Source organism: Arachis stenosperma, chromosome 1 (assembly GCF_014773155.1).
Source record: "Arachis stenosperma cultivar V10309 chromosome 1, arast.V10309.gnm1.PFL2, whole genome shotgun sequence".
Classification (NCBI taxonomy): domain Eukaryota; kingdom Viridiplantae; phylum Streptophyta; class Magnoliopsida; order Fabales; family Fabaceae; genus Arachis; species Arachis stenosperma.
Genome location: NC_080377.1, coordinates 37654498 through 37667952, shown reverse-complemented (window position 1 = coordinate 37667952; position 13455 = coordinate 37654498). Strand labels below are relative to the sequence as shown.

Below are 13455 nucleotides of genomic sequence, written 5' to 3'. Positions count from 1 at the left end.
CCATAGGAACCTCTCCACCACCAAAAAAATTTCATGAAAAAAATTAAGTAAGAGAATATAAAATAAAAAAACACTACATCCAACTTAAAACTTACTCATTTTATATTTTCTCATTTGATTTCTCTTCGAAATTTTTTTAGTAGTTGAGAACTCTTCATAACGACCCAACATTAGTATATAGTTATATATTGATTAACTGAACTTGTTTAGTTATAACGTTGGAGTAAAATACTTTTTAAAAAAAATAGAAATAGAAGTAAAATTAGAACTAAAAATAAAAGTAAAAAATTATTATATATAGATATAATTATAAAAATATATTTTTTAGAATCATAAGTAACTAGGTTATGACATATATACAAATATTTCTTTTAATAAAATTATAATAAAAGCCCAACCTTCTATGTTTGGAAAAAATATTATATTATATAATTACTTTTATATAATAACTAATTATTTAATATCCTTTACATGTTAATATTACCGTACAAATAATTTAATCCTCTAAATAACTAATAATAAATAAAATTTAATAACAACTTTATATTCTAAATATTTTAATTAACTAAAAAACTAATAAAAATGTTAATGGTTTAACATAATATTCTTAAATTTTAATTTACTTTAATTTTATCCTAAAAATTGTTTATTTTTATCAAATGTACTTTGGCAGTTAAATTCTTAAAAAGTTTAGGCAATTCAACAATAACATGTAGAAAATGACAATCTGACCCCGTAATGGAACCTTGTTTTTATTTTTTCATTTTTAAAAAATGGAAGGAATAATGATAGATTTGATTCGCATGCAGACAGTAAAGAAACGGAAACGTATGAGAACTTTCAAGTGTTCCAAGTTTGAAAGGTCGTCTTAGTAAATGCCTAAGTTAAACCGGGTCTCACTTCTGTCTCTTTCAGTAACTCTTGTTTTGTTTTCTCTTCTTAACCCAAAGTATTTCATTACTGATCTATCTTCAACAACAACAACAACAACTTCTTATTAATTATTCTCCGTTCCAACTTCCCATTCATCATTTTCTTTAACTTCACGGAAGATCGATTAAACAGAAACTGTCTCACACTTTCCCTTCTTATTTTCTTCCTAAACCAGCTCCTATACATATATCATCCATCGTCTTCATTCTGTACACAAATTCAATTCAAAATTCATCTTCTGTACTTGGATGATTTAGAAAGATGAACTGTTTGTTCTTCAAGGAGAAGCGCAAGGAGAAGTGCAGGTCGGCACCGGAGCTGGAGCAGCAGAATCGAGGAGGGGCGAAGAAGAAGGATCCGGCTTTGAACCGCGCCACGAACTCCACCGGCTCCATACAATCGCCGAGGAGCGTGAAGGAATTGTACAAGGAGAAAGAGAAAGAGAGCAATTTCAGGGTTTTCACGTGGCAGGAGCTGAAAGATGCTACAAGCGGTTTCAACAAGATGCTCAAGATTGGCGAGGGAGGGTTTGGGAGTGTGTATAGAGGTTCCATTAGTCCTCCAGATGGAAAAGGTGAACCGATTGTTGTTGCCATCAAGAAGCTTAACCCACGTGGCTTCCAGGTACTATTTGCTAATATGACTTCCCTTGCTCCTATGATTTGCTAACTCTTTCCTTGCAATTGAAAGTGCTATTGTTTGTTGATCCTTACTAGATACATAGTCATTCATTCATTTGCTTTTGTCTAATGACTTATATTTTCGGATAAGAGTAAAGCAGGCGTCTTGCATTGAAATCTACCATGAGATTCGAATTGTACCAATTAGGTCCTTGAGATTGACAAAATGCACCACATTAGTCATCGACAATGTTGCCTTGTTGTGGTATGCTGAAGGTTTTGTTAACTTTTTTCAAGTTGTGCTAGAAGAACAAAAGTTAAATAGATATCTCTAGAAACTCAGTGAGATAATTTCCTAGCATTTTAAGGGCCGACAGTGCTAAATAGTTTTGCTCAATGGGCATAAGAATGCTTCAATTTACATATACATTATTGTCTTCGTGTCATTTACAAATTTTTGTATCATTGGCATTGTTATTACTTATTTTATTTGACATTGAATTATCATCATTTATTTTAGACTGTATTACATAAAAATTGAAGTATGCTAGGATTCTTATGGTTGTTTTCTTTCCTTGTAAAGGGTCATAAAGAATGGCTTGCGGAAGTTCAATTTCTAAGCATTGTTAGTCACCCAAATCTTGTTAAGCTTTTGGGATACTGCTCTGTGGATGGCGAAAGAGGGATCCAGCGGCTGTTGGTGTACGAGTTCATGCCCAACAGAAGCCTTGAAGATCACCTCTTCAGTAAAACTTTACCCCCTCTTACTTGGAAAACAAGATTGGAGATCATGCTTGGTGCTGCTCAAGGATTAGCGTATCTACATGAGGGGCTAGAGATTCAGGTACCTACAATTATACTTTCAAGGAATTGAAATTGTTAATGAAAAAGGGAGTAAAGTACCAAAATTACCCCACCGAAAATAAACAGAGTGAATTTTTGTCACCCAAAATGCTTGATTCATTTGACAATGTACCTAAAAAATGGGTAATTTTGCGGGAACCGTGATATGTCATGGCTAATTTTCATACTAACTCTAGAAAAGGTTGATCAAGCTTTCTATTTCATTGGTCATATCATCAAGACTTGAATGTTTGCACAGCATTCTGTTTCTATTATGATAGAAGAACTAATGAAATGTGCACACTAGGATATGCAAACTTTTCTAGTCTATGATGAGTTGATAATGCAGGCTCACAATGATGATGCTGATGATTATTTACATTCTTGTTCAGAATCATATGGTTGAATTTTGATTTTGGTTGATAATCTTTTTTCTTCTTTTTCTTTCTGAAGGTGATATACCGAGATTTCAAGTCATCAAATGTTCTATTAGATGAGAATTTCCACCCAAAGCTTTCAGATTTCGGTCTTGCTAGGGAAGGTCCCCAAGGTGACCATACTCACGTCTCTACTGCAGTAAGTTTATACTTTACAAGTGATATGTTTTCTCATTCAAACTTGCATCAATTGAATAGCTGCCCAATTGAAGAGGATTTTCAATTTCAAATATACAATCACTTTGCACCATTCCTAAAGCTAGCTCAGTGATTTTATCACATTGCAATCCCTTAAGCTATGATTTTTATCATTGTTGTTAAAATACCTACAATATCTTGTTATATTTTTAATGTTAGATGGTTACAATATCTCAGCTAAGTAATGATTTTCTTTTTCTGATTTGTATTCCTATTTTAGTACTATTTTATCATTTTCTCTTATCCTTCATGGATCTTAACAATTATTTAAACAATAATAGTTGATGAACCTGAGCTCCATGTTGCTTATTTTGTTATCAGGTAGTTGGTACTCAGGGATATGCTGCTCCAGAGTACATTGAAACAGGTCACCTCAAAGTTCAGAGTGACATGTGGAGTTTTGGCGTTGTCCTCTACGAGATCATTACTGGAAGGCGATCGCTAGAAAGAAACCGTCCTACTCCGGAACAAAAGCTACTAGATTGGGTTAAACAACACCCTGCTGATAGCAACAGGTTCACAATGATAATCGATCCCCGTCTTAGGAACCAATATTCCCTCCCTGCGGCTCGCAAGGTAGCCAAGTTGGCCGATAGCTGCTTAAAGAAGAATCCTGAAGATAGACCAACCATGAATCAAATAGTTGAGAGCCTGAAGCATGCATTGCAAATCTCAGAAATGACAAGCAGTTCAAGCAATGTTGGCGAATCGTCACGATCGAAATTGGGCCGAAAAGGTAAATAGAAGCTTCCAAGAAAGAAACTTATTAGTCCTTTTGGGAGGAACAAAAACTTGGAAAGAAAACTTTTCAGTTAGACATAAATTTGAATAGGTCTTGGCAATTTGAACTTTACTAGTTTGTTGTAGATCAAGGAAATTCAACCATTGGTAACATATAGAGTATATGTATGGTGCAGGTCCAGTGTAAAGTTTTTTCAAAATTAGAGCTTAGCAATGAGGGTGAGGCTATAAATATATTTATGTGTTAATCATTATTTATTTTGTGACTTTTCCTGAACTTGGTTCATTGGAATCTTGTTCATTTTCTCATCTACATTGTAGATTGTTCAAGTTTTAAGAAAGATGGAGAGAGCGTTTCAATTCTTCATGATTCCGTCTTGTTCTAATCAATTTTCATTTCTAAGACTATAGTGCTACATCTACATGGCTTAAAAGTCCATTCATGTTTGAGGACTTACAAGTTTCAAGAGGAGTCAACACAGAGTTTTTAACTTTTAGTTATTATATATAGTATATAAAATTAGAGGACTAATCAATTAAGTAATGTCTTAATCAATTAGTATTGTGATTTGTTGAGATTGGTTGGGGGATACATTCATGCATAGATGTCAATGGAATGACCTTGGAGCTAATGTGTTTGATAGAAGAGGTAACATGAATAAAATTAGGTTAGGTTGTCTTGAATGTTGACTATTGACTGGAATTTGCACTAAAATATTATTATATTCCCGATCTAAAATTTTTTCTTGTCTCGTTCGTTGAAGATTTTAATGGTGGGGCAATTATATGGTGGATTATGTATCATGGTCCTCACTTCACTTTTAACCATTGGATTGACTAAGGACTTTCTAATTCAATGATAAATGGAATTTGACTATGGCTGGAAATTAGTACAATAGGGTCCAGCTGACCAGCACAAACCAACACTGAATGAAGCGGTAGCTTCTTAATAATTTCGTGTTGAAACTCGACCAATTGGTCAAGTGGAGAATACGTCATACACATAGCAGCATTCTTGTGCTGTTGTGCACCACTACGTAGTATGCAGGGTAAGTGTCTGTGATAAGTAACGCTATTTTTAACCATATAATGGAGGAACCGTTTCACATATACCACTGTTCTTTACTGATACATTGATGTTCCATTCTTCTTGAACATTATGAATTATAATAGAGTAAAGTATCGTTTTTGTCCTGACAATTTGGGGTAAGTTCCAAAATTGTCCTTAACGTTTCAATCGTCTTATTTAAGTCCCTAACATTTCAAAATTGACTCAATGTTGTCTTACTGTTAGGGATCCGTTAGCAGAATTGACGGCGAGACAAAATTGAGACGCTTTTGAAACGTTAGAGACTTAAATAGGACGAAAACGTTGGGGACAAAAACGATACATAGAAATAAATTTTAGTTTTATCCTTCAATAATATCAATTATTTTTTAATCACATCTAAGTAAATTACACTTAATCATATTACTTTCATTCTAAATAAATTTATTTTTTTATAATTTTATACTTAAAGTTATAAATTAATACAAAAATATAAAAAAATTTATTTAGAACAAAAATAGTGTGATTAAGTGTAATTTATTTAGATGTGATTAAAAAATAATTGAATATTATATATAATAAAAAATTGATATTATTGAAGGATAAAATTAAAATTTGTTTTTATGTATCGTTTTTGTCTCCAACGTTTTCGTTCTATTTAAGTCCCTAACGTTTCAAAATCGTTTCAATTTTGTCCCCATCAATTCTATTAACGGATCCTTAACGACAGGATAACATTGAACCAATTTTGAAATATTAGGAACTTAAATAGGACGATTAAAACGTTAGAGACAACTTTGAAACATACCCCAAATGTTAAGAATAAAAATGATACTTTATTCTTTATAATAAAACTAGTATTTTTATCTGTAATAATATCACAGAATCATAATTTTTTTTAAATTTACGTTGATTTGGTCCTGATGTTGTGAATTACGGTAAAAAAAAACAATTCAAAACCACTTTACTAAAACATTGTGGTGTCAAAAGCTCTTGTAGGTCAAGAAAAATAAAAATCAAGTAATAAGCAATTTAGTTATATTTTTTATATGAATCTTCTTGATCTATTTAATTTGTAAAAGAATTTAATAATTTATTAAAAATAATTAATTGAATACTATTACCAATTCAATTTCTTTTACATAATTTTGTTACACATTTATTAATACATATCCTTGTGATTTTATAAATTATTTAAATTATATTATTTTATTTATTTTTTTAGAGACGTATGATATGTGTGAATTGCAATTACATCAAAAAAAGGAAAGAATAGGCAGTAGTGGAAAGAAGAGAATATAGACATAATAGTGTAAGAGTATAAGTAGCAAGGCACATATTTTAAGAAAAAATTTTGAACGAAAAAGATTTTTAATTAATTATAGTAAAAAATTTCATATGATATATAATAATAATAATAATAATAATAATAATAATAATAATAATAATAGAGTGTGAATGACAAAAAAAATAGAAAAAAGAGAGACTGAAAAAGAAGGAAAGAGATAGAAGATACGAGAGATGACTTCTAAGCTCATTTATTTTGAAAATAAAAATTTTGTTTTAATTGTAACTAAAAAAAAGAGTATTATTTCACATATTTTAGTTAAAATTATTATTATTATTATTATTATTATTATTATTATTATTATTATTATTATTATTATTATTATAATAAAGGGGAGAGAATAGAGAAAGATAGAAAATGAGAGAGAGAAAGAATGAGAGAATTAGAAAAAAAGATAAGGAAAAAAGTTTATTAAAAAAAATTATTTTAATTATAATAAAAGAATATTATGTATTATATTTTTGTGGTTAAATTTGTAATACTAATAATATAATGGAAATAATAATAGACCTCCTTAATTTTGGAAGAAAATAATTTAATTCAATTAAATTGTAATGAAAAATTATCATGTAGTACATTTTAATTGTAAAATTAATAATATATAATAAATATATCAAAGAATGAGATTAAGATTAGAATTTTGAATATGAAATTGTTTATCTACAGAGCATGGTAAAAAAGAGATTTGTCATTTTTTTGTCCACTAAAGAAGAGATTAAATTACATCTTGCTCCCATACTAGCAACTTCACGCCTAGCTAACTTTTGTTAGGATGAGTTGAGACAATGAAGGGGAATTAATTCAGGAAAGTAGGTGTTCAGAAAAATGTTGTAGTGCCCATGTGACCGACTGTCTTAAAGTTCAGTTGTTCTTGCGTGGTTGTATTGCCAAATATGTCGTGAAATCCACTATAGGCAGCGAAATGCAATAGCTAGGCTATAGGTTGTACCGTCACTTATTGCCTGAGGTTAGACAGAAAAAAGGATCAGACCTCCCTCATCTCTCCCTCAATCACAGCAAATGCAATGGACAATATGTTTGAATTACCATCATGGATAATAATCATCAGTAAAGTACTTCCATATTTGCCATATAAATGAGTGTCATCAGTCGAGATAAATATTTGCAATACTTGAAAGCTTCTACCCAAGGAGGGAATGTCCAAAACACCCAATGAAACATGACACTATCGTTATCACCATCTATGTTACAAGTTGTACCCAAATATCTAAATCAGGAATTTTGTTAGGACATGTTAAAATACAATGAACCATAAATAACTAAATAAATGCAATATAATCAGTCTTACCAGATAGGTACGTCTGTATTACGAATAACCATGTAGGAAGCTCGTTATACGATGCTTCTCAATCTCCATATATCATTGCAATGACTCTCTCCATTGCAAGCCAAATTTTCTATAAGATGTCTTGTAACCAAAGTGATTCTTAATGGCTCATTAAAGAATTTTTATGCTGATTGTAGGATTCGCCTTTACCATAGTGATTGTATTCAGCTACCACTTTCGAATCCAATCTTCCATGGTCCTGACCTAATGTTGTTTGCATGCAAGAATGTGGACCACTATATTTCCTAATTTTCTATTTTTTCTGCTTTTGACGATATAAAATGTTATGTTCCTTTGACATCCTGCACAAACTGGGTGCATTGTACAACATACTTCAACTGGTCACTCTCTAATATCTTATACTCCACAATCCTCCTGATGCTATATATTTTTATTGCCGTCATGACTTCTTCTTTGTTTTCGAACCGCTGCCCAATCTCAAACTCATGCATTAGATTATTATACGATTTGGAAATAGTAGGTTGTGTTAGCGCAACTTATGACATTGTGAAGTCGTTGAGCAATCATCTTCCTTCTCATATATATCCACCGGTTCGGCATCTGCATCTTAATCATTGGACATAAGGTAAGCTTCATAATAATTCATCATTGGGTCTCCGACTGAAAAATCGTCATGTCTTTCATAATCCACTTCCAACACAGCATTACTATAATCCTTAGGATTCGACTCTCCTTGACCCCCTCATGTAGCATGTTCAAATCAACCATCAATCTTCTATTGTTTGTTCTGACTGTCGCAAAGGATAGGTTTTCATCACCCACTTTCGAAGATGTCCTAGCACACATATCAACCGAAAACACAAATAAACTCTAACAGATGGACATTTGAAAAATGATTGTGCCAACTCCTGATTAGTCATATGTCTTCGTCATCACGTATTCGATACCTATGTCAAATAAAACATTATTAGAACTGATGATTACATAAAAAGGTAATATTAAAAAAATATTTGATAAAAAAATAAGGAAACAACAAAAATAAAATACCTTTTTGTAAATTAAAGTGATGTCTACTTTCATTGGATATCTGTAATAGATTTTTTTCATTATCTTTGTATGTTGTTGACCAACCACGTGTACTTAAAAATTTTTCAACGTCAACACCTCTCTCACTTTAATTGGCAAGTATACAAAAGTTAGTTGCACAAAGCTAAATACAATAGATCTATCTTGATCAAATACGATTTCATCATCATAATGAATTGATAATAATGGTATTTCAGACATTATAGAGACGATAGTGATGAAAAGTATAAAGAAGGAATAGTAAATTTAAATGTGAATGAAGAGAACCTGGTGTGTAAAATTTATATTAGAGCTTGGGATAAGGTCGCAGCTGACAAAAGGATGCAGTGGGCGAACTCTATAATTTTCACCAAGTTCACCAATACAGTGGACAAATTTTATTAGATTACGCAAGTTTGCTGATATAGTGAGTGAACTTGTTTCAACTTTCAAATAAAAAAATTGGATCCCAATAAATATAAGATAAAAATATTTTTTTGAAAAATAATTATTTTTCATTTTATTCTAGGATATGATACATATAATATGTACATTCTTTTTTTATATCATTAAAAAAATAAAAAATTAGAAAAGAGGGACTTAAAAACATATTATTTTTTTCTTTTTTTATCTCTTTATTCTTTGAATCTGTATCTGAGTATCTTCCATTGAGGAAATGTTAATAAAAGTAATTTTTATACCACTTTTGTACTATTTTTTCGGGTTTATTTTGAAAAGTAGAAGGGAGTTTTAGATCAGCAGTAATTATCAAATTAGTCTGTGTGCATTAAATCCTTTGAATGCAACTCTTTCTCAATGTGACCGACTGTCTTGAAATTCAGTTGTTCTTGTGTGGTTGTATCAACAAATGTATCGTCTGATCTACTATAGGCAGCAAAATGCAATAGCTAGACTATAGGTTGTACCGTCACTTATTGCCTGAGGTTAGACAGAAAGAAGGACCAGGCCTCCCTCGTCTCTCCCTCAATCACAGCAAATACAATGGACAATATGTTTGAATTACCATCATGGATAATAGTCATAAGTAGAGTACTTCCATATTTGCCATATAAACGAGTGTCATCAATCGAGATAAGTGTTTGCAATACTTGAAAGCTTCTACACAAGGAGGGAGTGCCCAAAACACCCAATGAAACATGGCACTATCGTTATCACCATCTATGTTACAAGTTGCACCCAAGTATCTAAATCAGGAATTTTGTTAGGACATCTTAAAATATAATGAACCATAAGTAACTAACTAAATACAATATAATTAGTCTTACCAGATAGGTACGTCTGCATTACGAATAACCATGTAGGAATCTCGTTATACGATGTTTCTCAATTTTCATATATCAATGCAATGACTTTCTCCATTGCATGCCAAATTTTCTATAAGATGTCTTGTAACCAAAGTGATTTTCAATGGCTCATTAAAGAATTCTTATGCTGATTGTAGGATCCGCCTTTACCATAGTGAATGTATTCAGCTACGGCCTTCGAGTCCAATCTTCTATGGTCCTGACCTAATATTGTTTGCACGCAAGACTGTGGACCACTATATCTCCTAATTTTCTATTTTTCCTGCTTTTGACGATATAAAATGTGTATATTCCTTTGACATCTTGAACAAACTAGGTGCATTGTATAACATACTTTAACTGGTCATCTCTAATATCTTATACTCCACAATCCTCCTGATGCTATATATCTTTATCGCCCTTATGACTTTTTCTTTGTTTTCGAACTGTTACCCAATCTCAAACTCATGCATTGGATGATTATACGGTTTGAAAATAGTAGGTTGTGTTTGGGCAACTTATGACATTGTGAAGTCGTTTATCTCTTCATCTTCCTTCTCATATATATCCACTGGTTCGGCATCTGCATCTTCATCATTGGACACAAGGTGAGCTTGATAAGAATTCATCATTGGGTCTCCGGCTGCAAAATCATAATGTCTTTCATAATCCGCTTCCAATACACCATCATTATAATCCTTAGGATTCGACTCTCCTTGACCCCCTCATGTGGCATGTTCAAATCAACCAGCAATCTTCTTTGTCATCATGTATTCGAAACCTATGTCAAATAAAAAATTATTAGAAATGATGATTACATAAAAAAGTAATATTAAAAAAATATTTGATAAAAGAAATAAGGAAACAACAAAAATAAAATACCATTTGTAAATTAAAGTGATGTCCACTTCCATTGGATATCTGTAATAAATTTTTCTCATCATCCTTGTGTGTTGTTGACAAACCACGTACTTAAAAATTTTTTAACATCAACACCCCTCTCACTTTAATTGGCAAGTATACAAAAGTCGGTTGCACAAAGTTAAATACAACAGATCTATCTTGATCACATACGATTTCATCATCATCTTAATGAATTGATAATAATAGTATTTAGACGTTATAGAGGCGATAGCGATGAGAAGTATAAAGAAGGAATAGTAAATTTAAATGTGAATGAAGAGAACCCGGTGTGTGAAATTTATATTAGAGCTTGGGATAAGGTCGCAGCTGACAAAGGGATGCAGTGGGCGAACTCTATAATTTTCACAAGGTGACCACTCAGCTAAAGACGCCTATTTCATCTTTTGTTAAAGATGTTTTCATATTGTATTTTAATTGGTTTCTGTATAATTTATTCGGTGTTTCTCATCACATATTATTAAATTTCTCAAAAGATTTTCTTTCCAAAAATAATAAAAAAATATTTAATTTGGACTAAAACCAAAAAAGGCAATAGATTAACTATTAGATTTTTTTAATTATTTATATAAAAAAATATCACATTCATCAAAATATATATATATATAAACAAGCTCAAGCCTCTTAAAATTTTTACAAATAAAAAATAATTAATTTATATTCATACAATATATAAAATAATTACTTATTATTATTATATTATAGATTAAAATTCACTAATTTAATTTTTCTTTTCATTTTTAATATAACCATTAGAAATAAATAAAATTTTTATAACTAAATATAGTGTAACAAAATATATATAATATTAATTATTTCTTAAAAAATTATAAAAAAATAGTTTTTTCATTTTAGTAAAATAACTATTTATTAAAGTAGACAAATTAATTATTTTCTTTTCATATACAGTTTTTTTAAGACATAAAAATAATTAATTAGGGCATTTGTTAAGATAATTAAAGTCAGTATTTTATTAAATTTTTAATTTAAAAAAAATCCTAGTTAATTTTGGTATAAAAATTTCGAATTTGAAAACAATGATAAAAATTATGTTGAATTTTGATTTATTTTATTCTCATTTAAATTAATCACTATATAAGTTAAAGTTTTGTTTTGAAGTTATATTCGAGCTTTAATATGATTTTTAAAGTTTCAATTTACTTAGTTTGATATTTCAACTTAGGTATCCGTGACTCATATTAGGGTTTTAAGTGTTTAGTTGAAAAAAAATTAAGGTAAAAAAAATTTAATTGTCACATCAAATAGTCGCTAGAACGTATAATGTAGCAGTCATTAGTCAATCTCAGCATGTCGTTAACGATTTTGTGAGACTGTGACAAAAATAAGATCAGGAACTAATGTGAGTCATAACTATTAAGTTGGGAGACTAAATTGAGTAAATCGATATTTTTGAAATTAGATTGAAATACGAACATAATTTCAGAGACCAATAGTATTATCTCTTTGTTGACAATTAAGTTGTTTTAATGGTAATTAAGATCTAATAATGATTTATAATAAAAAAAAAGCATTCTTTTAAAACAATAAACCTATAGTAGTAGTTAGGGGTGTTCATAGATTAGATCATATCCATAAATCCACAATATTTATCCGTATCTGATCTGTAATTTGTGGATATGATTTGATCTATAAGATGATCGGATTGGATCGAATCGGATCTATACTCTAATCATTAGAAGTAAATATGTTTAAAAAAGTAAACAAAAAAAATTATTGTAATAATAACAATAAAAAAGTACTAAATACAAGAACATTTAATTAAATATATATATAAATAATGTAATAATAATAATATGATAATTATTTTATATATCACACAAATATCAATATTTTTCTGTGAGTCTAAGAAAGGTTTTGTAAGTCTCTAACTTTGTTATCGATTTTTGTAGTGTTAGCCCTCATATTATCAATTTGATTCATATATAATTCGGATGATAAATTATTTGGTGATGTGCTTCTTTTTTTACTGTGACATACTTATTTATTTATTTATTTATTATTATTATTATTATTATTATTATTATTATTATTATTATTATTTTGTACATTAAAAAATAACAGGCCAAATTATTGTCATAACATAAGAGAAGTATGGAAGTTTATCATTCTTCTCTAATGGAGGAAACAAAATTCTTTTCAATAGTTTATTTAACGTTTAGTAGAATAAAAATAAATTTTATTAGAATAAATTTTAGTACGAATTTAATATTTTTATTCATCATAAAATATTTATAGAATTACTCGTAGATAAATTTTAGAAAAAAGAAAAAAAAGGAATGATTTTTAATTTTATTTTTAAATAAAATTTATTTTTAATTTTAAAACAAATTTTATTTTTATTTTTTAAAAATATTAATTTTTACCGTATATAATTATTTAATTATTTTTTAATCATATATAAATAAATTAAAGGAACGATCATACCACGGTGGGTTGTCTCCCACCAAGCACTTTTAGTTAAAGTCCTTAAGTTGGACATGTGGTGAGCTCATTGTCATGGTGGCTTGTGCTTGTACTGATCCAGGAATCTCCACCAATGGTTGTAATTCCAATAGTCACCGGGATCCCAAACTAGGCGCCTAACGCCTTTGAGCAAGCTGAAGCAAGTGACAAAGTCCCAAGAGTGTTGATTGTGGGAATGAATTCCAGGGTCCCAAATCTTGCTTT

At 30.0% G+C, this 13455-nt stretch overlaps 1 protein-coding gene across 1 annotated transcript; it reads left to right on the top strand.

Annotated features, from left to right (window-relative positions):
* The first annotated feature begins 962 nt into the window (after nucleotides 1–962).
* Nucleotides 963–4139, top strand: LOC130944837 (probable serine/threonine-protein kinase PBL19). The gene is made up of 4 exons (XM_057873393.1): nucleotides 963–1557; nucleotides 2137–2397; nucleotides 2850–2972; nucleotides 3353–4139. The coding sequence occupies exons 1-4, from the start codon at nucleotides 1195–1197 to the stop codon at nucleotides 3773–3775; spliced, it is 1170 nt and encodes a 389-aa protein (XP_057729376.1). The 5' UTR covers nucleotides 963–1194; the 3' UTR covers nucleotides 3776–4139.
* Nucleotides 4140–13455: the final 9316 nt, after the last annotated feature.

What these genes read in the sequence shown, in the direction of transcription:
- LOC130944837 (XM_057873393.1), top strand. Translation starts at nt 1,195, where the DNA reads ATGAACTGTTTGTTCTTCAAGGAGAAGCGCAAGGAGAAGTGCAGGTCG. An exon ending in ATGAGGGGCTAGAGATTCAG is followed by an intron (nt 2,398 to 2,849) that starts GTACCTACAATT and finishes TTCTTTCTGAAG; the next exon opens with GTGATATACCGAGATTTCAA. An exon ending in ATACTCACGTCTCTACTGCA is followed by an intron (nt 2,973 to 3,352) that starts GTAAGTTTATAC and finishes TTTTGTTATCAG; the next exon opens with GTAGTTGGTACTCAGGGATA.